The sequence below is a fragment of the Poecilia mexicana genome, unplaced genomic scaffold (genome assembly GCF_051168715.1).
Source record: "Poecilia mexicana isolate PSO_F unplaced genomic scaffold, ASM5116871v1 scaffold_7, whole genome shotgun sequence".
Taxonomy (NCBI): Eukaryota; Metazoa; Chordata; class Actinopteri; order Cyprinodontiformes; family Poeciliidae; genus Poecilia; species Poecilia mexicana.
The window spans coordinates 15,988,122-16,014,607 of record NW_028263376.1 but is presented as its reverse complement, the minus strand read 5'-3'; the positions used below and the strand labels follow the sequence as shown (position 1 = coordinate 16,014,607).

At 37.3% G+C, this 26,486-nt stretch overlaps 1 protein-coding gene across 2 annotated transcripts in view; it reads right to left on the bottom strand.

Annotated features, from left to right (window-relative positions):
- Positions 1-5,216: 5,216 nt before the first annotated feature.
- hspg2 (heparan sulfate proteoglycan 2) overlaps positions 5,217-26,486 on the bottom strand; it is a 117,515-nt gene continuing 96,245 nt past the window's right edge. For both annotated transcript variants that reach the window (XM_088007151.1, XM_088007152.1), the window contains 31 exons: positions 25,968-26,111; positions 24,224-24,358; positions 23,968-24,149; positions 23,371-23,566; positions 23,021-23,200; positions 21,970-22,230; positions 21,711-21,873; positions 20,882-20,979; positions 20,417-20,683; positions 19,683-19,795; positions 18,433-18,580; positions 18,232-18,348; positions 18,030-18,047; positions 16,543-16,627; positions 16,322-16,466; positions 15,261-15,363; positions 15,054-15,163; positions 14,881-14,989; positions 14,656-14,754; positions 14,333-14,554; positions 13,448-13,692; positions 13,184-13,355; positions 12,643-12,765; positions 12,227-12,283; positions 10,283-10,358; positions 10,089-10,167; positions 9,642-9,689; positions 9,048-9,118; positions 8,854-8,937; positions 8,595-8,698; positions 5,217-7,669 (listed from right to left, as the gene is read on the bottom strand). In XM_088007151.1, the coding sequence (XP_087863277.1) occupies positions 7,497-7,669; positions 8,595-8,698; positions 8,854-8,937; positions 9,048-9,118; positions 9,642-9,689; positions 10,089-10,167; positions 10,283-10,358; positions 12,227-12,283; positions 12,643-12,765; positions 13,184-13,355; positions 13,448-13,692; positions 14,333-14,554; positions 14,656-14,754; positions 14,881-14,989; positions 15,054-15,163; positions 15,261-15,363; positions 16,322-16,466; positions 16,543-16,627; positions 18,030-18,047; positions 18,232-18,348; positions 18,433-18,580; positions 19,683-19,795; positions 20,417-20,683; positions 20,882-20,979; positions 21,711-21,873; positions 21,970-22,230; positions 23,021-23,200; positions 23,371-23,566; positions 23,968-24,149; positions 24,224-24,358; positions 25,968-26,111 (4,127 nt within the window). In that variant the 3' untranslated portion in view covers positions 5,217-7,496. The remainder of the gene's footprint in view (positions 7,670-8,594; positions 8,699-8,853; positions 8,938-9,047; positions 9,119-9,641; positions 9,690-10,088; positions 10,168-10,282; positions 10,359-12,226; positions 12,284-12,642; positions 12,766-13,183; positions 13,356-13,447; positions 13,693-14,332; positions 14,555-14,655; positions 14,755-14,880; positions 14,990-15,053; positions 15,164-15,260; positions 15,364-16,321; positions 16,467-16,542; positions 16,628-18,029; positions 18,048-18,231; positions 18,349-18,432; positions 18,581-19,682; positions 19,796-20,416; positions 20,684-20,881; positions 20,980-21,710; positions 21,874-21,969; positions 22,231-23,020; positions 23,201-23,370; positions 23,567-23,967; positions 24,150-24,223; positions 24,359-25,967; positions 26,112-26,486) is intronic.

Sequence of the window (26,486 nt, the reverse complement as noted above, 5' to 3'; positions counted from 1 at the left end):
TTTAAACACAGTGAGTGCCGACACAGGTGTATAAAAATCTGTAGGGTTTATTGTGATGACTTGGCTAGATATTAAAAGAAAAAGACAAATCCAGAACCAAACAGTGCCAATTTAAAGCAGGTCTCTGGATTCCTGCCTAATTAGTGCAAAGCATGATGGGAAAGGCCCTTGTTATGTAATACCCTGCCATGTTACCAGGTAACAGCTAAAGAGAGTGCATGGAAAAACAGGGAAAACTCCTAACCCAGAGTGCACAACCAGAATAAACAGAAATGAACTTACTGAGCTAACTAAACACACTACCTTTTCTTTATTAAACTGCACTATTGCCACATCGAAGAGTTTCATTAATTAAACATATTAACAAACAGCTAACAGGCTTAGTTATAAAAACATTAAACTTTACAGTTTGTACGCGTTGTTATCCAACTGTTCTCTGCATATAAATGAATACAAAGGTGACACTTACTTCTCTTGCATGCACATTAACAGATGAGGTACACAATTGTAATAATCATGCATGAAAGGGACAATAAATGCATTTAGGACCATATTTATCACATGCATTATGCAGGTGTATCTCAAGAGTTTCTTTATTTCAATAATTCAACTGAAGAACTGAAAATCATATAGATCAATTGCAAGCAATTCAATTATTTTTTCTATAAATTCTGATTATTGATGCTTTCAAGTAAGGAATCCTCCAAATTCAGCTTCTTATGATTAGAATATGAATTAAGACCAATAGAAAATAGATTTAATACAAAGATGCTGTTACATCACATGATGATGGGCTGCTAACTTTACTTATATCCACGATAAAGTTACTGCCAACCTGTGCAAAGAGGGTAAAGCCATAAAGGGTCACTGCTAAAGAATCTGGGTATTTAGCAGATTCTTGTGATATCGAACAATATTCGAAATGAAAACTATAGTAGTTTTTTTGTACAATTGACTTTTTCATTTTTATTTATTTATTTGTTATTATTTATTTATTTGTACAATGTTATCCTCTCCTGTAAAAAAAAAAAGTTTAAACCTCTTTGTATCACTATATCAGAGGATGAACCACAAGCAAGAGTATTTTACTGTGCAGAGTACATACCAGAGGAAGGAGTCAGGAGGATCATGGTTCACAACTCAGCAGCTGGAAGAAAAACAAAGCTCCAGTTATTGTTGTGCAGACGTAAATATTTGTGCTTATTAAATTTAAACAAGATTTAGACAACAAAAGTGTTTGAAAATCAATAAAAGCAAGTGTTTAGATAAATAGCTCTATTTTTGGAGATATGTCATGTTACAAGTAGTTTTAGAAAAAAATTGTTCTGACAATCACCCGTCGTAATTGCTGGTACTTGAAAAAAAAACATCACTTCATCCCAGGTGCACAATACTCTATTTTTTGGGGGGGAGAAAAAACAAAAACAAACAAAAAAAACAAAAACAAAACACACACACACACGCACACGCACACACACACACCCACACACACACACACACGCACACACACACTGTTTTTTAAAATCCAGAAAATAAAATTAAAACTTCCGCTTTGCTGGAGGTTGTAATGCGCACCGCGCTCTCTTCAGCACCAGATCTCCCTCGGCAGCTTAAAAAAAAATCCATCCAAACACCATCATTAAGACGCACAAATGCGCCATAACAAATCTTAACAAACTGCGCTGTAAAAGGATTCCCTTTTAAAACAGTTTTAGTTTATTCAGAAAAAGGTTTTTATTTCATCTTACCTGAAAGGAGCTCCACAGTTTTCTTAGTTTAGTTTAATCAAATGATGGAGGCGTGAAAAATGCGAGCACACTACATGCCAAAATTTATTGTAGGATACTTTGTTTATTTCTCCTTCTCCTCTTTTTGAAATGCAAAATGCCTTCCGTCTAATAATATTCTGTTTTCTGTGTCAGTATCTTTAAACGAACAAATGAATGCACTGAGCAGACCACCTGTCTATATGCTTGGTGGCCGCTATTTAAGCGCGTCCTTTTAAAGTAGCAGCAGTGACAAATCCGCTGGAATATTCCAAGCGGAAATGACGTAGACCCCCCTCCTCCCCACTTGTTTTTTTCCCCCAAAGCCTGTGAGGTTTCTGTGAGTTACAAAAAATGGATATTCAATCAGACAGAGGTATACCTGTGCTGTGTAAAAAGAAAAAAAAAATGTTTCTACAGTCTGACATTAAATCAGATTAATGACCACCAACATTATGGCGGATGTTTCTTCTCTCATTACTTCTTCTATTTCAGAAATGCAGATGACAGTATAATGATTTTGTAAGATTTTGATTAATTCACAACATCTGAGCTAAACCTTAAAAACACAACTTATTTGAGTGACATCGTGGGGAATAAATTGTGGATAGAGCTGAAAATGTGTGTGTGAGTGCAGCAGCTTGTGAACATGAATAGTTACACCAGTTCTCCAAAGAGGAATGCACCAGAATTCCAGCAAACTGTTGTGGGAATATTGTAAGGTGATACACAATGTATTTAACTCAAGTCCTACAGTTTAATCAGCAAGTTTACCAAAGCCAGAAATGAAAAAATCTAATTAAAAGTAATTAAAAAGTCTATGAATATCATGTATGAGTGACAGCCATTAATCAGATAAGTACAATCTATTGATTTTAAAACTTACAGAAGTTATTTGTTTTCTGAACAGTACAGACTCAATAAAAAGAAAAAAATGGTTCAGACAAATTATTGAAATACCAAAATTATTTTAATGTAACAGAATTGTAACAGAATGAATGATGGAAACTTCAGGACAAAACAGTCTCTGGTTTTCACTCATTCAGCCTCAATGTGTTAACAACATTTGAGGCTACAAGTCTCTAAATTTTACATACAAGTATTGAAGCAGCATTGGGCTAGTAATCGACTCTGACTGGTTTCTGCAGTATGCTAATAGCAAGTATTATCAAACTAAAAAATCTGACTCATCACCAAACCTGCTCTCTATTTGTGGTCTGAGAAATATCACAAGTTGTCATTTTTATTCCTTTACTCTTGAGATCATTTAGCTGGAGTGAAGCTATACTGCATATTACGGAAGGCGTCAGAAAGGAGTTTCCTGCAATGTGTCATTACAGGATTTGCAACTCTTTTTAAAAAATACCAAGTACTGGATTGAAGGGGGTAGCTATTTATGCAATTGCTTATTTTAGATTAAATATTTTTCTTTAATTATCATCATTTTGTAAAAATCAGCATTCAGTTTGACATAAAAGGGTTTTTTGCAAAGAAATTTGTCAAAAAGCCAAACTTTATTGATCATGACTTTTTGTAAAAGCTGTAAAAAGATTAAAACATTCAAGAAGTGAATAATTTTTGGAACTGTATATTTTTGGTTTATTAATTGCTGAAACACACACACACACACACATATATATATATATATATATATATATATATATATATATATATATATATATATATATATATATATATATATATATATATATATATATATATATATATATAATGTATGACTAAAATCCAAATTTAATTGTCTTCTGTCATAAAAATAAAATGTTTGAAAGTTTGTAAAATGGAATTAAATTAATGTAAAGTCTTATAAAACCAGATTAATCTTAAGACTCTTTTGCTTTTTTTTCCCCACCAAATTGCTTTGAATAAATGCGTCAGCAGCTAATGCTTACAGTTGAAACAAATTCCGTTTTTGTTTCATTATCATCCTCTTGCATGATTGGTGCTGTTATTTGACTTTGGAAATGTACTTTTTGTAAATTGTGTCTATTTACTCATTTTACAAACATGAACCATGACAAAACCTGATTATAAAAAATATGATCAGATCGAGTAGAGGAATGTAACACTGACACTTGTGGGACTGACGTATTCAACTTTGTTTCATTCTTTATTGAAAATGTTCATTGTTTCTAGAAAATACTACACTGGATGACAAACAGTAATTTTTCAAATTCTGACCAGAAATTCAGCTGCAGGACAACAGAAACCAAAACATATATATGTTGAAATATTGGATATCGTCTTGATTTTTCTCATGATCTTGTTTTGAAAAAGCAGCCTCAGGTGAGCAGGGAGCTCCTGGCACTTAAGCCTTTATGCGGCCCTGTGGAAAAATCATTCTGTGACAGACAGACTGTGAAAAGATCCACGTCTCCAGCTCAGATTTCACATAGCCAGTTACAATGTACAGTGAGGTCAATGTGCTGATAGGCTCTCTAATCTCGTTATGTAACTGCAGTGTGCAGACAAAACAGTTAGTGTGTATTGTTCAATTTGCTTTCAGAGTGAATTAATATTTTTTCTAAGTGACATACTATTTTTATATTATTTTTTAAGTTTTTTTGTAACTTTTAAGATAGATAAACATGTAAAACAATTTCAAACCATCACTAAAACAAAGACAGGACTAAAAACAGGAAAGCTCATAAACACATGCAACATTAGAAGGATCCACTTTGTAAGCTGAACAATCATGTTTAGCCAACAAAGTTACAATACCATCTTTATGTGTCATACAGATCATGTTTATGACACCTAAGCAATGGCTATAAAGTACTTGAATCATGTTGTCAATGTTTGGAGTTTGGTATCAATAAATAAATCAATCGTCTATAATATTTTAGAAATTATTTCTGGTCATTTAGCTATACTGGCATGTCAAGGCCATGGTGGTAGAAAACAAATTCTGCCAAAAATGTTAAGATCAATCTCAGTAAATTTTTGAGACAAAAACTTAGAAATGAAAAGTGGAACTCTTATGGCAGAAATGTATATATATTTTTTTATTTACAATGACCCTAAAATGGCGTTGTATATAGCTCAAAACTCAAGATGGGGTGGGTAAAACTATCTTCTAGTTAGTTTACATTTGACCTACTGGCTATAAGAGAAGTGCAATTTTCAAAACATTCTTTAAAATGTCCAATATGGATCACAGGTGAAGATAAAAAAAAAATTGCTGACAGCTTCTACTAAGATTCCTTAGAACAGAATATAAAAAAGTTTGAGGATCACGATTTTAGTTGAACTGCGTTCAGTTCAACTGAGGAACACCCCACAACAATGGAGAAAAACAATATTTGTAAAGATCAAGGACGATGTCTGCTTAAATTGATTCAAGTAATTAAATAAAAAACTCTTAAAGAAACTTGCACTATAATGCAAAACACAGCAATGTATCAATGTAGTGTGAAAAAAGAAATCCCAAGATTACAAAGAGCACATGAATTTAGTTTTTATTTAGGAAACATAAAGTGAACGGGAGAATCTTTCCAACATGGGTAATGAAAAAACCAGATCTTAATGACATCAAAATTATATTCCAGTACTTTCATTAAGTTAATTCCCAAATTTTGTTCAGAAGTAAAAAATACCCTTTTTTTATGGAATCAACATACAAATTTCAGTCACTACTTAAAGTGGACTTTTCAACATAATAAAGGTTAAAAAAAATATAAACCAATAAACAGTGACTGTTTCTTGACAGGTTTGTAATAATTGATATCTTATATGTAACAATCCAGTTTAAGGTCAGATACCCAAAATGCAGGCAACTACCACAGCTGGACCACAGCTCCTGCTCATTCATGGTAACACCAATCTCATGCATTCATGCACTAGATGCCTAAGACTTATTGTTTCAAAGAATAAGACCAGTTTTTATCCACTGGGACAGGGAAGCTCCAGTCTAGCATTTGTGTGGGGAATTTGAGAGGAATTTGCTGAGTGGGGGAACGACAATAGAGTATGGGAGACAATAGGCAAGAACCCCAGGTATTAGAAAGCTAATCAATCAACAAAAGCGGTGAAAAAAGAGGCAAGAAAGCAGAACAAAATGCATGAAATAAATAAAATGAAAAGATGCTCATTTTAGGATTATCAAAACAAATATTTTCAGCTAACAGCAAGAAAAAAAAAATCCAAACCCCCAAATAATTGTGTGACTGCGGTTTGCCACGTGGTTGAAAGGAAGCGTGTGAGCATGCTTATCGGAGCTACACTACAGATCACAGCACCCTGCAGGAGGCTTCTTCTGACCGAACGTGAATATGAGCTGCTGTAGATGAATCTATCTCTGCTGAGTAAACAACCCACAGCGCCATCAGAGGTTTTTAGCTTTGCATGTTGAATTTAAAGCTACCAAACCCGGCATTAGGGTTAAAAACCAGAGGCAGGCAGTTCTGGGTTGACCATTCTGAGGATATGGATACAGACACATACACACTCCTGTCTTAAAATGGAGTGACCTGCTACAAACAGATAAAGTTAAAACATACTTGAGCAACATATTTTCTTTGAATACACTCACTTCCTCAACTGACATTGTTATCTACCTGGCTGGCAGATAATCTAAACACATAAAATAACATATTCAACACAACCACACATAAAAGAAAATTATACTTTTTTTAAAAGTTTTTACTTCTTTTTGAGATCTACTCAATCATAAAAGGCAAGTGAAAGCAACAAACCATGCCATATTTTAGAGCTATGTGAAATTCCATGCATATCAACAAATAAACTACTGCTTCTTAATTTAAAAAAAAAACTACAAATAAAGCCAAATTACTAGAAAAAAAACGATCTCTGCATGTAACAGACACACGTTGCATCTTCATGTGTGAAAATTAGCACCAAGTTTCATTTCTGTTCATAAAAAAGAACAAATAAAGAAAGAGAAGACATAAAAAAGTGTTGTGACTTACTTAAAAGTGACAAAAAAAAAATCAAATAAACATTCATACTTGTAACAATTGTTGTTTATATGTATTTGGCATCCTGAGTGGTGTACTGGAGTTGAATGTGACTGTGACCATGTGTGTTCATCCCCCCAACAGTTTGCCAAGCATGCTCGCAGATAAAGATTTCCCTACAGAAGTGAAGAAAAAACAAGGCCTACATATTTTCAAGTAACAGTAGAGTTAGGCCTGTACAAAGCCTCAGACACACAATATAATAACCCAGAACAGATTCTAGGAAGATAAAGAGCAGTTGTAATGTTAGTTTGCATGTTTTTCCCCCACAAACATTATATATATTCAAATGTATATAAATAAAAAAAATTCAGTGCTGTCAAAATATCTCCAACTCCATAGGACCTGACCTATCTTAGAAGGGCTAACGAGCTCTACTAATAATCTTCTCATGGCTAAAAGTACTGCTGGAAGTATGAAAACCTTACTACTCATCCTTTATCAGTCCTTCATTCAGAATACAACACTGAGGCAGAGAAGACTTGTTAATATTGTTTTAAATTTTCCTCTCTTTGGTTTTGCTGCACACAGAGAAAAGCATCAGTTGCGTCATGGTTTGTTTTCTTTTATTTTGTGTTGTTTTTTTTTTGTTTGTTTTTTTTTTTTTGGTTGCAGCAAAGCACCAAGTTTGTTTCAGGCTCTATGAGTGTTAAGTCTCTGCGAGGGAGTCTGCTGTGTGTGTAATCACTCCGTAGTCTCTCAATGTGTGTGTGTGCTTGTGTGAGTGTGTGTATGTCTATGAAGAGCAGGGCTGAACGTTGATGCCGTGGGCAGCGTGAGCCTGCAAATCAATCGGCTGGCCGGGCTGCAGTCCAGGCCGAGCGTTCGTCAGCATCAGGTTCCGAACACAGCCGCTGATTCCTGATGAAAACTTTCTTCCTGTCATAGCAGTTATATCTGGAGCTCCACCTGTGATTACAACAAACACAGATTTAAAGCTTGCCTCATGTTTGACCTGTTGGCTACAAGAGAAGTGCAATTCTCAAAAATCTCTTTAAAATGTCCTATATGGATTATAGGTGAAGATAAAAAAAAATGCTGACAGCATCTACTAAGATTCCTCAGTTCAGAACATAAAGAAGTTTGAGGATCACGATTTTATTTTTTCACATTTAGAAAATCTAAGAAGCTTTAAAATAAATCATAATTAGTACTAAATTTAAATATCTGTATGAAGCTTGAGTTTCAATGCTAACATTTAAGGATATTTGCAAAAAAGTAATATGAAAACAAACTTAGAAATGAATTAATATTTCATTAATGATAGCCAGTGGCAGGCACTCTTTCTCAAGTGTTAATTTACTTGGCTGTTTTGTAAACTTTTAACTGAATAAAGTTCCATATGTACTTTGAAACTTTTTATTAATGGTTAAGAATCCTTCAAGTAGATGTTTATATTCATGCTCTTATTTTGAAGTGGATGAAGACTGTTTATACAGTTCCATTTTCTCTTCTTACGTTCTCTTTTTTTACTCAATAACTTTACTCCAAAGAAGAAACATATATGAATAAAATAAAACACGGACAATAAAACACTTCTTTGGAATAGTAGAGAACCAGACATAGATTTAAGTACAATATCTGAAGGTGTTATAGAAAATTAAACTAATAAAGTCAAAATTGAACTGGTAGTAGATGATTGCAGTTGTAGCCTTGCCATATCCGTCAGTAGCATTTTTGCTATTTCAGTCTAATACTGTATTATTCTCAAAGATACAGGCGAAAACAAAACCAAAGGAAAACATATTGGGCCAAATCATTGTAAATATTGGGATTTTGCACTGAAAGGCCTTCAGTGGTTAACCTGTGGATTAATCCTGTCAGGTTTGCTCACCCAGGTATATGCTGCCTTTGGTGTTAACCATGAGGCTTTTGCCTTTAGATTGTCCATGTTGTTCGTCTCCTCCATCAATTTGTATGAAGCCATCTTTTCCAACTCTGGAAGAAAAGAGAAACAACTGAGTTCAGACACAAAAAGAAGAAAAGCACAGGTGTATTAAAGCATTAACTGACAGACGAAGCATTTCATGAAAAGTCGGAGTGGAGCGTTAAAGATTAATCTTTCTACATCCACTGAAACTGAAGATGCACACCTGGCTGCTGTGATCTTATGCCACTTTCCGTCGTTGATGGCGGTTGCTGATCTTATTCTTGCCTCTCCACTGCCCAGCTGGTAACTAGAAATAATATAAATAATCATCATTACTGTAAAATACACCAACTTAAAATGATTTTAACCACATCATCTAGAGTTCAACCAAACAAAATGATTATGGTGTAGAATCACCTGAAAACTAGGTGTCCGTTCTGTAGGCCAAGGCTGATAAAGTCCTTTCCTTTGCTATGTTCTCCAGGAACCTGAAAACAAACATGTGAAGTCAATAAAAGGATATTTGTTTAGTTATTTAGTCCTATGAACTTCTGACCCCTGACAAAGTGGCTTATAGTAACTTTCCACATTAAAGGCTGCACTTAACAAGCATGATGCAATACGTTGAGGCAACGTTCCCCAAATGTAAGAAAATCTTCCATGGAAAACAACATTGGTCAAGAAACAACCCTGAACACAAACAGTCCAATCGCATACATGTACATTTTCACCTTAACAGCAAAGTAAAAAGTCTTCAGTCCAATAACTTTCAACATTTTGTCATGTTATGACCTTAGCTTCCTCCATCCTTGTGATTTCTCTGACCAGCATTTCAGTTCCAGGAAAAGACGAGAAAATCAGTAAAATACATTGAATTCTGTGGTTGTAACATGACAAAATGTGAAAAGGTAAATGGGGATTACATTTCAAACCACAGTACCTCTGTATGTAATCCTAAAACAAAACAACAACAAAAAAAAACAATGAAGTGTCTTGTGTTCGAGTGGATACCTTTTCACTAGCATGCACCTTTCGCAAATTTCGTGCGCTTTTCGTCTCCTGAGGAAAATGGAGGGTGAGTTAATTGAAGCACATGCATGTATTTAGTGGTGTAAGACGCAGCCGTTGATCTCAGCCAGCATGCCCAGCAAGGTCACAGCGTCAGCAGCAAATTAAGTTTGCACTACGATGATGATGATAAATAAATAAATAAATAAATAAATAATGCAATATTTTGCCAGTGATGATGCAAAAAAAAAAAAAAAAACTGACATCAAATGTTATGATAAAAATCAATGTGATGGTAACATTATTAAAATGAGGTAATCATTATGATTAACAGTGCAGGAGCTTTTAGGCAAAGTTAGGGGAGGGGGAGACGAAGGGGAAAAACTGATATTCCTATGAAAGTTGTCAGAGTTAAGGTGCAGCAACAGGTGTGGGAGGGGCAGGACTTACCACTCCCTGCCATAAGATCAGGCCCTCAGAGGAGCTGGTGTTGATTTCCATTTCTATTGTCTCTGGAGCATCATGGACACTAAAACAGATTAAAAAATATTAACAATTACTTATTTGAAAAAATATCACATTTATATACATTACCTATCAGATAGGGGGAAAAAAACATAGAAAAAGTGCTAAAATTAAGTTACCTTCTTGGGAAAATTGATTTAGGGAGGGCAATGTAGCCGTCACTTTGGAAATGAGCTGCATACTGATAGGGGGAATCTAGAGAAACATGAAAACATTTAAAAATGTTTAGGTTGAAGTTTATTCACATCATTGTTATGGCTCCCTCTAGTGGTGAAAGGAAAGAGGACTCCATATTTTGGTTGGTTTGGTTAGATACATTTATAGACAAAACGTATAACGCCACCAAAATCCCTTGACAGAGAATTGTTTGTGTTAATGCTGCTGAAGGTAAGATTGCCTAATTTTTAGGAAAACAAATAAGTTATACCTCATACAAATACAGAGCAGAATACATTTTTTTATGCTAAATTGTACATTTATAGGAAAATTCAAGTTATAGTTAGCAAATTTTCATTTGCATAGGGTAACAAGTTATTTCTTTTCTCAAAAGCTACAAAGGATCATGTTCAACCCGTATATGTAATCCAAAACCACAGTGCTGAGCTTCACCTTATTTATAGAATTTATATGGAAATATGTCATAGCAAAGCTCCAGGATGTAGATACCAGCATATAATCACCATTCCTAACTGGTTGCATCATCTTTGACTTCTCACAAGGATTACAAACAGTTTGATGCTGACAGAAACTCTTGTCAACTTTACAGCTTCAGCTACAGTTTTTGCAGTGGGAATTGAAAACGAGTCTATAATATTAGAAAAAGAAGTTAGCAGAAAACATCACTTTGTAGTTTTGATTGGATTACAAGGCAGAACTAATGTTTTAAGAGGGATTGGTGCTGGAAATCATTATTCTTTTGCCAAAAAAGAAGATGTGCTGCCTTTGCACTTTTACACGAGGAGGTCTTGATGCAAAGGAAACCTTTGATTCAAAGGTCATAGCACCAAAGAAGCCACCGTTCATCAAGAATAATGACTCTGCAAGAAGTACCAGGACTGGACTGCAAAGAATTTATTTTATGAGATCCCTTCAGACCATTATAGACATAATGAAAATGTAGCATCCAGGAAAAAAAAGGTAAACACTTTCATAAATCCCTGTCATGCAGACACTGAAGTATCCCAAAGCCAATAATGTTTGGGCTTCTCTCACTGCTATGAATGCAGAATGGAGAAAAATCCAGGAGTAATTTGGTGATAAACGCAAAGGAACAACGTGTTGGAAGGAAAAACTGACTTGGGGATAAAAACATAAAAATTATGTCGGCTACGTGCAGATTGTAATCCCAGTGAGAATTTTAATTCATCATAAAACTTGATGAATTATCCAGTAATAACCTTTTTTAACAGATTAAATGTTGATTATTGACATTTAGACATGAGTTTACTCTAGAGGTATCCGACATAAGTTCAGATTTCACTGAAGCAGTAAAGTTTGTCAGTGTCAAAACGTTTGGCCACAGTTGTGGAATAAACCTCGCAACAACTAAATGCATGTACAATAATCAGTGTTTTCCCCAGAAGACACTTGAAGTTGTTAGTAGTAGTCTGACTGCAAACATTTCCACATGAAGAAGACTGAATGACGTGACGTTGAGAGCTTCAAAGAGAACAAGTGTTTGGTTTGTTGAGAGTTGAGCAGGCAGTTCGAAGCAACGAGACTTGTGAGTTGTGAGTAGGCATTTTACAGACATGAAAAAAAGGGGAATTCCACGTTTCTGCCCTTTCCTGTAGGAAACTGGCAACAGAACTCTGCTTCCCGTCCGCGGTCTGCTCCCTTTTATCTGCGATGCACAATTCCCCTCTCCCAACTTTGAAATGCAGATAAGAGTTTCAGCTGAGAATTGAAGGCAGGCACTTATTTTCTCTCTCCGTGCGCACGTGTGTTAAGAAAATAGACAGTTGAGTTTGAGGTTTTTGTTGGGACGCCGGGGCCCTCGAACTGAAGCCAGGGTCCTGTTAGTCTCGGTCGTTTCAGGCAGACTCAACATTGAGATACTGTACCATTCGCCTCGCTGGTTTCTGAGCTCCGCAGGGCCTCGGCGAAGCTGAAGACCTGGCCTGTGTGCAGGATACAGCCATGAGATTGCAGAAAAAAGACACCTGCAGCCATTTAGGGTTATCTCTCCCAGCATGCTCTCCAGTACTGGGAGTCACCAGAGAGCTCAATTTGGAGAAAATCTGGGCCATATGGGCTGCATGTCTCCGCCTTGGCTTTTTTTTTTTTTTTGCTTTGATAATTATTACTTCCACCTACAGAATGCAGATTTACAGATCAGCTGACATGTGTGCTGCATACAGACACGTGTTGTGTTTTTAGGAAACCGTCAACAACATGCAATAACATATTTCACTTTATCCCTCCGGCTTGGATTTGGTTTATTTAATAATTAAACGGTTTCTGTCTTGTGAATACTTACTTTCCTCACAGCTGAGGCCCGTGTGTCCAGACATGCAGACACATTTGCCTTCAACACAAGTTCCTCCATTCTGGCACTGGATGTCGCTCTGGCACACAAATCTCACCACCTCACAACGTTCACCTGCAGAACCACAGACCAAGGAAGAGTCAGGGGTCAAAGGTTAAGTCATGCTCACTGTGATTTTAAGCCTGCCCAAGGGTGTAAAGGACACTGGAGAAAAATCCACCTTTAATTCTAGTTCTACAATCTTTCATTTAAGAAACATATGCAAATAAATTTAATTTAATTTAAGTGTCCTTATAGAGGGTGATGCTGCCATTGGTGGTTTTTTGCTTGGAAATATTTTAAAAGATGCAAATAACCAAGTAATTCTGTTCCTTTTTAAATAAGAAAATAAACCTTTCATTGCCTAAAATGCAATTACATATTTGAAGAATGTCATTTTACCCACACATTACTATGAAAACCATCCACTAAACAAAAACAAAACCTGACTCCTAAGCAGATCTAAGAAGTTGCATTAAAAAAAAAAATTCACCTTCAAATCCATCTTTGCAGAGGCACTGGTACTCATACTCTGCATTGGACATGCATTCCCCACCGTGCAGGCAGGGCCGGCGGTCACAGGGACTGTTGTCCACACATTTGCGAATTGATTTGCTCTCCGTGAAGCTGTAGGACAAGTCCACCTTCTTGTTGTTGATGGAAACCTGCAGTAGAGACGTAAACAAGTCTGATCTTCCACAACCAGAAAAATAACCAGCAACCTTTGTTCAGCTACTTCCAAACAGAGAATCCTCACCTCTCCGATGCAACCGTCAAACATCTGAGTGACATTTGCAGGTTTGGGCAGGATGTCCATGCTCGGCACTCCTCCCAGGTACATTGGAGTGTGGATATTGAGGCCCTGGGCTTTTCCTGGAGACATCCTCCTTTGCACTGGGCCCTGGTCCACCATCAGGTGGCCAGACCTCTTGTTTCGCTCAGCTACAACTCTGTGCCACTGGCCCAGGGAGACCGGCTGAGGACTGAGAAGAACTGCCTGTCCTGGATGTCAAGACAGATTTAAAACTCTTAAGCTTAAATATAAAAAAAAATCCAAAAAGTGGAAAAATAACTAAAGTTCTTCTTAAACTGTGGTACAGAACCTTTCATAAGTATCCATATTCCTTTTGTCTCCGATTCTCAATTGGATTTAGGGTTAAAAAAAAAAGTTTCTTCTTCTAGGTTTGCCACGGATTTACAGTAAATCCTCCCATCTTAAAGTTATATCTGCTTCTCCATCAAGGAAAGCATCTCTAAGTATGAATATTTCATTTTCATTTAAATTAAGTTTAAAATGTAAGCTTAATTTTGATATGATTCTGATCAAAGCATAGTTGTATCACAGTCTTTTCATATTCAGTACCTTATAAGATGTTCTTGTTTTATAACCTAACTTAACCTAACCCTGCTTCAAACATCCCCACAATTTTATTTAGGGATATCAAATAATAAGACATGATTGGATACCATAATTTTTCAAGATTTTCCTTCTATGAATATTACTAAATATTTTTTCTTCCACTTATACACTACCTTATGATTGTAGCAGAAGAAAATGTGAGTTCAAGGCTACGGATACTTTTGCAGGGTGTTAAATGCTCTCATGAAACTGTTCACCAGAACTGTGCTAGGTTGTGTTTACCTGTGCCGAGTTCATATCTGAACTCCACATGACCTTCCACCATCGAAACAGCCACAAAGTCCTCCACCTTGGTTTTTTTACCGCCGCAGAAGAACATCAGGCCATTCCTTTGCAGTGGTTTGAACTCCAGCTCAACACGCAGGTCGTCATGGACAATGGTCAGGGGAGGGTAAGCTATGTACGACTCATCCCCATCAAACAGTGGAGTCGTCACCAGCTGACCTGGTAAGAATCAATTACAAATGTTTAAAAAAGAAAACATTTTTCATGGATGGGACTGATGGATTTATGTTAGGAAAGATGGAGCCTACAGCTGGTTTTACCTTGCATGCATTTGTCTCCAAACTTGCCCAGATGGCAGCGACAGTCGTAGCCCAGGCCGTTCGGCCGGTTGATGCAAGTAGCATCAGGTCCGCAGGCCTCTGAAGGAGTCACAGTTGCAAAACGTTACAAACAGAAGTAATCCATCTTATTTAAGGTTTGAACTTTTAAAAATGCATACAAATGGATATTCTTTTTAATAGGGTCTATTGGTGATTCACATTCACCTGAGTGGCAGTGCAGAGACGAGTGATGCTGGCAGTTGCTGCCTGTGAATCCTCGGGGGCAGGTGCACCTGTACAAGCTGGCCTCTGAATCCTGACACCTTCCTCCATTCTGCAAAATAAAGTAAAATAAAGTAACTGAATGTTGAGGATTTATTTAGATGATTTAAGCTCACCTGGCATGGATAATCTTTGCAGGTGGGACAGTTTGTGACGCCCGTAGAGCTGCGGTCGAGTTCTTTAAAGATTACTTCCTCTCCTTGGATGACCAGCTGACGAATACAGCCTGCGTTAAAATCATAAAAAAATAAATAAATAAAATTCACGCGGGGGAAATGCCTTCTCCATCCTGTGGTAATCAAAGACAGTAAACAATATCTTACCCACAAAACCGGTCTTAATGCCAGCTGTTTTTACGATTGATGTGTAGTTGGGGTAACCACCCACATGCAGCTCCTCATTCAGATCAAGGCCCTGGAACTTTCCCTGATGAGCAGAGTGCATTCAGTTTGAGCAGTTTTCAGTTTCACTACTTTTACATCTGGTATGCCTCAAGGAGTCATTCTAGGATTTTAAATATTGATGTTTCCTTTGATTTTTGATCTATTTGTCTTACAATAATAAAAAGGTAGGGCTGCTCAATATCAGAGAACATGCAGTTTTCAGTTTTATTAATGCATAGCATAATGATGATGGATGACACTAATACAAATCTTTTTCTTCTCCTTATCACATTCACAACTTCTCCACCATTTTCTCTCTCTGTATATATATAAAAACAATTTTTTGCCACATTTTTATTAAATACCAATTTTTTTTTATCTTTTTGTTTTTGTAGTTTTTGATGCATATTTTCACAGCAGTACTACCAAAACTGCAGTAAAAACTACAGTAGCAGCAAAGTGAGAGGTTGATTCTTCTAGACACCTTGACTTGGAGAACAACATCTCCTTGGGAAGTTTACCCAAGAAGTTATTCGATTTTAAAGGTTTTTGGGTTATTTTTGCTCAAGAAGATGAGACTTGTGATTTTGTCAAAGTAAAAAGTTCATCCAGGTAAAATTTGGAGAGTTGAAAGTAAAGTACAGAATTGTCAGGATGAATTCCAGTGAATATTTTTCTCAAATCTCCCAAAACTGTTTGTATTGCTGGGATTATTTTTCAATGAGCACAAAGATCAATACATTTATAAATATGATTATGTGCATTTACTGTGTGCAGTTTAGTGGTACAAATCACTCTTTTTTATGTGACTGGTGTCCAAAAGAATCATATTAAAAATGTTTGTTTTTCTAGAGCTGCTTTTTTGGGTCTACAATTGCTGCATCAACAGTCATAGCAATATATTTACCTAAAAAAAAAAGAAGCAAAAAATAGTTTCTAGCACAGAATATAAAATTTTAACTCCATATTTCCCACCTCTATCTCTGACCATAGTGAATTACCTGTGATTTTCCACTGATGGGCTCCCCGCCGTCCACAATGATATAACCCTCGGTAAGGTTGCGATTCACCTCCACTGTGTGAAACTCTCCCAGTTTAATGGGGTTGGGGTCACGTATGGTGGCCATGCCAGAGCCCACATCAAACCTGGGATCCGAGATAATTCTTGAATTGCTGTTATCATCAACAACGGTCCTCATTATGCAGTATTTCGAGTCCTGACCTGAACTCCAAGCGTCCACTCACAAGTCCCAGAGAGATGAAGTCGGCTCCTGTTGTTCTTCTCTGGCCGTTGTAGAGGATCATGCCTGCCACCGGCGAAACAAAAGAAATCAGAAAAAAAAACAAAAAACATAACAGAGCCTGAATGTGTTCCCATGATAACATCCATCCTAATACGTCCATAACTCATCAAAGTGTTTTAGGAGGAGAATAAAAAACTCACACCCAAAACAATTGTAAATTTGTTCTTGCTCAAGGAAAGTAATATTTTACATTTAATATTAGAGACTTATTAGGATAGATATTCTTTGGGATTCATTTTGACCATCACAGTTGGATGGTTAAGCAGCATGCCAGGGAGTCACAGCTTTAAAGCAAAACAAAGCCATGTCAAAAACTGCTGTCAAATCACTGGGCTGCAAAATGCAACCTGCTGAATCATAATGCAAATTTGCTATTTTTTCTTCCATCACATGCTGGAAATTCACATGCATAATGTACATGAGCGGTACATTCTCATGGAGAAGGCATGAATATCCATCGTGTTTGTTACTGGAGGGGGAAAAGCTGCAACAGAAAAAAATCTGTTCAAGGCAAGTTGGCAGAAAGTAGATGGCAAAAACGTCAGTACTTTCTGAAAAATTTCACTATTTTGTTGTCATTTTCTCACACATACTCAAATGTTGAGTGGGGGAGGTTTTGATATGCAAAATGTAAAACAATGTTTGGACAAATAAATCTAAAAAAAGGAACACACATACTTCATTCATTACAAAAATATAAAACAATACTACAAAAACACCAAATTTTACCAAGTGTTTTTGGTCTAGTTTGTAGTACAAATATTTGAGTACATAAGTACTAAATAGGACAAAATTAGCTTGTAAGTAACTTTTCAGCAAAGATATAGGAGTTTGCTCAAAATCATTAATTTCTTAATATTGATTTTAAAAAAGTACTAGTTCCACTGACAGATGTTTTACTCTTATAACATTTCTCCATGTTATAAGTGAAATATTATATTGTTGAAAAGTTACTGGGCAGTTACTTTTGTCTCGTTTCATTTGGACTAAAAAATTAGCACTAGAAACTAGAACAAAAATACTTATGATTTGTGTTGTTGGACTTATGAAGTTCTTTAAAGGAGAAATCCATCATATTTGCAAGGATGATGGCAAAGACAAAAGATAAATGATTAAAACTTGTTCATTTTATTGCATGTGTGTTTTAAAATCTTTGCTTTTTGTTGTTGCACACATTTCTAAATCAGTTTTCTCTTTTTCTCTGACGTAAATGTAGCAGCTCTACCCTAATTTCTTTCCCTTTGCTTCATGGCTTTGTAATGATGACTGAAAACATTGCTCATGCATCATGTTGCATTTCTTTTGCACAGCCCATAAATCAGCTCTGAGCATGATGGGGGGAAAAGTCTAGTGCAGGCAGAAAGCATAGTGCTGCCAACAGCAGCCTTGACTTCCTGAGACTCACCAGCATACAATATGAGACCTTCCCACCCCATGGGTGAGGCAGGAGGGAGGAGAAGGAGGGACACAACATCCAGTGAAATTACAGACGAGACAAAGCATATTACACAAATGTACCAAGTATGCAATTTTTAAAAAAATCAATAAAATCTAAATGAATACATTTTATAATTAAAATACTAAGATTTAGAGAAGAGCACTCTTACCATCAACATTATCAGGTCTGAAGTTGATCTTTATGTTGAAAGCCTTGTAGGCATTTTTAATGGTGGGCAGTGTGAGGTAAGACACGGGTTCCTGGGCAAAGTACGGCATCACTCTCTCTGAAAAAATACGTCACAGTGAGACACCAACAGTCCTGTAGTTGAAGGTGCCTCTGTGACGCACTATTCACTTCTTGCACTAACCATGGACTTGGAGTTTGGTGAAAGCTGCCACTTTGCCGTGCTCGTTAGAGGCGGTGCAGATGTATGTGCCGGAGTCCTCGTGGGTGACCTGAGGAACTGTCAGCACGTTGGCTTCCTGGACGCACTTAGGAGGAAGTTCTCCTTCCGACTTGAAAAAGGAAAGTAAAGGGGGAAAAAATGCAGAAGGGCTACAATCCAACGGGTAAACAAACAGCTGTGATTTAGTCTGGAAGGAACCTCTTAAAATATTTTAGCTATCATTTACAAGAATCAAGACAGGATGCTGAGTTGCCATCACACCTAACGCAGCTTCTCCTCTGGCTTTCATGCCACTATAAACAATTTTCAACCATTCAATCATGGCTATGGACAAGCCCATCCATTTGGAGTTATGTTTTACTCTCCAGAGGAAAAAATGGATGTAAATACAATAGCTTAGATGCCTAATGTTACATTTTTGGTCCAGTTTCAAGTACATTTTTCAGCAAGATATAGGAGTTTGTTTAAAGTCAATAATTCCTTCACATTGATAAAAACATGCTACTATAACTAAGTTAAATAAACTGAGTGGAACAAGTATTTTGTCATCAATAGTATGGAATTACTAATGTAAAACCAGCTCTTGCTGAAAAGTTACTTGTAAGTTAGTTTTGTCTTAACTCAAGTGTACTAGACCAAAAATACTTGGTAAGGTTTTATGTTTTTCCAGTTTGAGTTGAAGTTTTTCCTACCAACTGTTGCCGGAACCGGAGGTCATTTGAGGTCACTGAGCTGATTTTATGCGGCCCACCCCAACCACAGTTCAAGAATAAATTAAACTAATTAGGACAAACTTATAACTTTTAAATTAAAAAATTAAAACCTAATTAAAACCTATTTACATTTATTTGCTTTTCATTTAGCAAATAAATGTAAATAGTTTAATTAAAATAGTTTTGTGTATAAAAGAAAGAAAGAAAGAAAGAAAGAAAAAAACATTTCAGGTGATTTTAGCTTTTAGATGATATTGAGTAATTTTGAGCTGACAGTTTTGGCCCACATGACACAAAGTTTGGACACCTCTCTTCTGTATAGAAGGTCAGACACAGCGCACTCTACACTGTGAAAACTGTTGAATGTCAGAAATAAATGTTTCCCTGTTATAACAAGACAAGTTAAAATAACAAAAAAAAAAAAAAAAAAAAACACCAAGTCCCAAAATAGCTCAAATAAAGTTGTGGCAACAAGAATTGGTGGGAAGCATTAGTTACCTTTGTCCACTTGATATCAGGGACTGGATATCCTGACGCTAAGCAGGGCATGACTGCGTCAGACCCAACGGTCACCTCCTTTGTTTCTGGCAGAGCAGAAATTTGCGGAAGAGCTGAGAAAACAGACCGATGATTAAACTATGGTTATAGTACTGATCGTACAGGGTTTTTGCAGGCTTCACCAACTCATATTTATGACTTCTTAAGACATTTTAAGACCATTATGAATAAGATCTAAGACTTACATCACAACAGAAATGTACAAAGTAATGCTTTTTTTCAGCAGAACAAAACTGTGAAATTTCTATAGTCTTTTAGCTAACTAGCTGTTATGCTTTGTTTTTGTGGATATTGTCCAACCAGCTGTTGATAAATTAATACTTTCCTATACATATGTAAAAAGTTAGTTAGAAAGCTAGCAGGTATTAGCAGCTTGTTACAGATAGCCTTAACCACTCTGAGAAACAGAGCAACTCAGTGCAACTCAGTCATTTGTCTAATACAAAAACCGCACAACATGGTCACGACAAAATTTAAGACCTGTGATTAATGTACTTAAGACCAACTTACATTTTTCTTTAAACAATTTAAGACATTTTAAGGCCTCAATTTTAGATTAATGAATTCAAGGCTTTTTAAGGGTGAGTTGACACCCTGAATACACAAGAACCTGAATTGTAAGAATAATGTATAATTAAATGTATGGAATGCAAATATTGTTTATTATTACTCACACTGGACGTTGAGCAGCACCTGAGACTGAACTGAGCCTACGTCGTTGGTGGCTGTGCAGCGGTAATGGCCGGCGTCTGCCTCGGTCACCTGACTGATCCTCAGCATGCCGTCCTTCACCATGATGTGTGATGGAAGTGGGCCTCCAACTTTACTCCACCTGACTGTGGGCTCTGGATCACCAACAGCATGGCACTCAAACTCCACAGCATTCCCAATCATCACGGTCTGCATCGAGGTGCGTACATTAATCATCACCTTTGGCAGAGCTGTGGAAAAGAATAGAAATATGAAGGAAATAAATAAAGCAAATGGAGCTGCGCAGATATTTACGAATATGGGAAAACTTTGTCTTCAAGGTTTTGAGCTTTTCCAGATCATGTCTCCTTATCTGAGCCATTTCTGTAAACAGAGCCTTGAAGGCAAATGTTGTCCATTGACTTTATAAACAGCAGGATGTTTCAAACCTTGAATGGTTAGTCTTGCAGTGTCCTGTGCTTGACCATATGCACTAGTTGCTCTGCAGATGTAAACACCTTCATTGCCTTGCTCCAAGTTTTCAATTCTGCAAGTAGAAGTTGCATATTTCAGATATCCACGTTAAAAAACTACATCTTATGTGCTTTTCCTCCAAAGAAAATAATTTTGCCCAATTACAGCAACAAACTCCAATTAATTTCATTGATATTTTATTACAAAGTAGAACATAAATGTGAAGTAGAAGGTACAGAATTATAATTTTAACATTAAACAGTAAATATCTTAAAAGCAGCATGGACTTCTTTTTCACTATGACACCCCTAAATAAAAACCAGTACACCCCTTTAAGACACCATTTCCATCATGATACATGGTAATGGCAGCATCCTTTTGTGAGTTTGCTTTTATTCTGGAATCAAACTTTGATTTTGGAAAGATGGATGGCGCTAAAAGACATGAAAAACCTGAAAGCAAATTGGTTAGAAGTCTCAAAAGAGCTGAAACTGGAATGAAAGTTAACCCTCCAGCAAGAACAACCCTGGGCTTACCACCAGGGCTTAAATAGAATAGATTGAATCAAATTATGTTTGTGTTCTGCTGAGTATTACCTTTTCTTTGTTTATCACATAAAATACAAATAAAATAATGTGTAGTTATAGCAGGACAAAAAAATGAAAAAGTTCATTTGAAATATTTTTGTATTTCTAAAGGAATAATGAGACATGATCAACTGAGAAGACGAAACTTGCTACACAGTGTTGGTATGGCCACCTTTAATTTAAGTCCTGCCTTATCCGCTAAAGGAGAATCAGTCACCTGAGAACACCGTCCTTTATGTCGTGGTTTGGAGGCAAGGCTCCTCCTTCCTTCAGCCATTCAAGCTGGGTATGAACTCCTCCAGCTGCAGAGCAGGTGAACTCCACAGCACTGCCCTGAGCTTTCACCTCAACCTGGGGGGAAACGCGCACCGCCAGCGGTGCTGCAAGGGGAAACGACACAGACAAGAGTGGAATCCGCTGTTTAATTCAGATTGTTGATATAAATCAATCCTGCATTGGAAAGAGCAGCAACTTACATCTGACTGTGACTTTAGCAACTACTTCGCTGTTGCCAACTCTGTTGCTGGCCACACATTTGTAGCTCCCAGCGTCCTCGGAAGTGGCCAAGTCGATCTGAAGATCGCCTTCGCTGGCCTGAGCTCTGGAAGGCAGGCTGCCGCCCAGTTTGGTCCACGTGTAGGTCAGGGGAGGAGTACCATGGGCCAGGCACTGCAGCCTGATCACCTCTCCGACCCGCACAGCCACGTCATCGGGCACCGAAGTGACATAAGGAGGAGCTGCAAAGTCAGAAAAAGAAAAGAAACATTAAAAAAAGTTTTAAATCTAAGTTAATCACTGGAGTTACTCTTTTTACGTTATGAAATCAATTTGCGCTAAAGTAAATCTGAGTCACAAGAAAGCAGAAACATCTCCTGAAAGAAAACCTGTATATATGTCAAATAGAGCTTTTTACAGGTGAGCACAACTTTATCAGATGCTGTTAATTCAGTAAACATGAAAGTTCCTCTTCAGCTTTTACTTTTTTTTTTCCAGTTTGTATTATTTTGGCATGCTACAGTCCACCATCTTTTCTTACATTTGGAAAACATTCCAGGGCATTTAAGATTCACTAACAAAATCCAAAAGAAAGGATACACTGACATTGTATGACTTGTTTTTATCATGATCAAACTAATACCCAATTGTTAAACTATCACAATCTAGAAAAGATGTGACTATGTCTCTGGAGGCAATGATGCTTGATTCGGTCAAGGACAATTCCCTTATTGGGTCTCCTCCTCCTATATTGACAAATCCAAAGTAAATTTAGGGTGTGAAATGTTTTTCTTTGTATACCCCCATATTACCCTATCACTTCCTACCTTCCACCTCAGGCAGTTTGTTTTAGGTTTGGCATTGATCAAGGAAAATCATATCAGTATATTGTACTGCATTAATTGCAGTACAATATACCCCAAATTAAAATTAATTTACCCGACTAGTTTCTCTTTTATTTTATATTTTAACTTTGGAAAGAGCAATAAAATATTTCTAAGAAAAAAAACAAGATGCACAAAAGGCACTGACTCTCCACTTCTAGCATGATGGTGACTTCACTGGTTCCCAGGTTGTTTGTGGCGCTGCAGATGTACTCTCCAGAGTCTTGTCGACCGACAGATTGTAGCACCAAGCTGTTGTTCACCAACTTCTGCCTCCGAGGCAAACTGGAGCGCAGTTTGGACCATGTAATCACCGGAGAGGGAAATCCTACAAAACATAAATGCAGAAAACTAAAAAAAAAAGAAGAAAATCTCCTGAATCAGCTCTATTTTAGTTTATTGTATCAGTTTATTTTATTTCACAACTAAGAAGCTGAAGTTGCACACATAACACATTTAAAAATTTGGGCTTCTTTTTTCATTTTGTGTTCCTGTCACCGTAGGCATCACAGCGCAGAGTCGCGGTCTGTCCCTCCACCACGACCATGAGCGGCTCGGGAACCAGGGCCCTGGGCGCTGAGGGCATTTGGGATCCTCCCTCTATGATCACTTCGACTCTGGTCTCAGTAGTTCCCTCAGTGTTACGAGCCACACAGACATACGTCCCACTGTCTTCAGGACGGGCAATAAGAATCTACAACATCAAAACAAAAGTGGTGAAACTAAACTGCAACAGTAGAGGGCAGTGATTTTTTGCATTTATTCCAGTTTTCCCTTTTCTTTTTCACTCCAGTTGACTTAGTAAGTTAATTATTTTTTATTTCAAGTGGACTTAGATATTTGAGCTAGAAACTAGACAAAAAATACTTTGTGTTTTTGCAGAGAATCTGTTTGTCTTGTAATCTGTGCTTAGATGACATGCTGTTGTCAACTGGTACTACATAAACTGAGCAGAGGAGTCTAAGAGTTTGCTGATTGGTGGAAAGCTGTTAAAGACCAAGCTTATTCGAAATGCATTGGTCAGCTTTGATTTTATTCTAATTGCCAGATGAACTTGTAGAATAAATTAATTTAAAATGTTTTGAGTAACTGTACCTGCATGACCGCATTGGAGTCCATGGGTACAGGACTGGTCAGGGTGGTCTTCCGGTTGTTATCCAGTCTGTGCCATGACACTGAGGGGCGGGGTTCTCCTGAAGCTTGGCACTCCAGGTTAATGGGCTCGCCCACCCTGACCCGAAGGGGCCCAGCAGGGGTAACAATGGCCCCAGGAGACTCTGACAATACAAATATGCAGAATTTGTCCACTGGAGGGAACCCTTCCATTAAGAATACATGACTGAAATATTACCTTTAACAATCAAAGACACTATGGTTTGAGTGATGCCGAACGGATTGCTCGCCACACAGCGGTAGGCTCCGTGGTTTCCTGGGCGAGCGTTGACGATGGTGATAACGGAGCCATCAGAGTTAACTCGGATGTTATCTACAGAGAACAGACGGAAACCAAACATCACACAGGAGACGGCAGCAGCTGGAAGCACACCAGGAATCCAAAAAGGAGGCATTTAGAGACGATTGTGTTCTTAAATGGTAAAAGGATTGAATTCACATAGCACTTTTCTTATTACACTTCACACTGGAGCCACATTCACCCAGTCGAGTACACACACGTTATATCCAGATTGGTATAAAATCCGGGGTACGTGTCTAGCTCAAGGGCAGGTCAATATGTGACAAGAGGAAGCTGGAATTAAACCTACAACCTTCCAGTTGCAGCTCTACTCACTGAGTCACAGTCAGCCTGTAGAGGACAGACTGACTAGTTTCTTCTGCCAAAAAACTAAAGAAAATACTTAAACAAAGCAGATTGGTTAAAAAGAATAACATTTATTGTGTCCGTTTACTAAAAGAATTTCGAATAAAAGACTTTAACACCAAGAGTGAGGTCGCAAAATACTGAGACATCTTTCCAAATATTACATCAGACCATACCAACATTTTTCTCACTCTTCTTTTACAACATTGTTTGAGTTCACTGAGGTTGTGTTCATTTGTTCCTGCACAGCTCTACAGCTCTCTGAAGATTTCAGTTAGGCTAAGGTTTGTACTTTAATTAGGCCATTGCAAAACGTTGATTCTTATCTTTTTAGCCAATTTCTTGTAGATTTGCTGCTTTGACGACTCAGTTTCCTCTTCGCCTAACACAGAGATGACCTCACATTTGACTCCAGAAGATTTCAAAATTCAGAAATGGCTAGTGGGTTTGATGAACGCCCAGTAAAGTGACCAGGTTACTCAAAACAACCTCACATCCAGAGTCTTTTACCACAGAAGTCATTTTGCAATCGGAGGGTTGTAGGTTCAGTTTAAGCTTCCTCCTGTCACATGTCAATGTGACAGGAGGAACCGTATTGTGTATAAAAGTGCATATTGGTGTATAAAAAACTGTTAAATATTAATAAACAGCTGTGTCTGCATTAGATGACTACTTCTTGAAATAAATTACATTCAACATATTTTCACACTGATGTAATTTCGTAATATATAGATAAAAACTGTTATTTAAAGCACACAACTGTTATCTTTAACATTCTATTTATCTGTCTCTCTAAAGTTTTGAGGGTCACATACAAATTTAGTGTGGGCTAGATTTGGCCCTGGGTTTTAGTTTGATATGTTCACTAAAAGTAGAGACTGGCAGCAGCTCTTGATTCTCATTGCTAATGTCTTCCCTTCATGGCATTGTGTTAGCACACGTCTGTAACCTGCTAGATCTCCTGCTTTTATGGAGCTGGCCACATGTTTATGATCATTAAATCAAGTGAATTTGATTATCAGCATCTGGTTGCAATATTTCAAAAATCAAAGAGGGTGGACTTTTTCCACACAGTTTTTCCATCTTGGCTTCTTTATCGTTTAATAAATACTGGCTGTTTGAAATCTGTTCTTTATTTTTAAGTATTTTAAACAACTTTAAAATCGACTACAGAACAGATCTTTTTTACGATTACAAGTAAAACCTTGAATTGAAAGAGAGCGTACTTTCATTGACCTGCTCTGTTCTTTTCCAGCAGCGTGGGCTCAGCTGTTACCTGGCAGAGGCTGGTTGTTGGCAAGTTTCCACTCCAGCCTGACCGGCGGGGCTCCACTGTACACCTGGCATCTGAAGCTGGCTGACTCCCCGACACGCACTGCAGAGCTGTGGGGCTCAACGCCAATGATGGGACTCTGCAGGCCTGCAGCAGAAACCAGCAGTTTGGAATTTGGATAATTTTTAATTAAACAAACCTCCTTTGATATAAAAGCAGCGTTTTTTTTTTGTTTTTTTTCCTGAGTAATAAATCCCACGTTGAGCGTGGCCACTGGCAGCTCCTTCAGGGAGTGAATGAGAATGAGATCCTGGGAGAGCAGCAAGGAAAATCATTCAATCCTGAGGTCACACAAGTGAGAAGAGGAAAAGAAGTGAGGATGTGTGAGCAACTCCCCGCAATCTAACACTCTGACCTTAAATCGACTTTCCCTGCTGCTCACTGATTCGGCCTTGTGTAATATTCCAGATAGAAAGGTCTGTTGGGTTTATTGAAACTGTCTCACTTCAAGTACAACTAAGT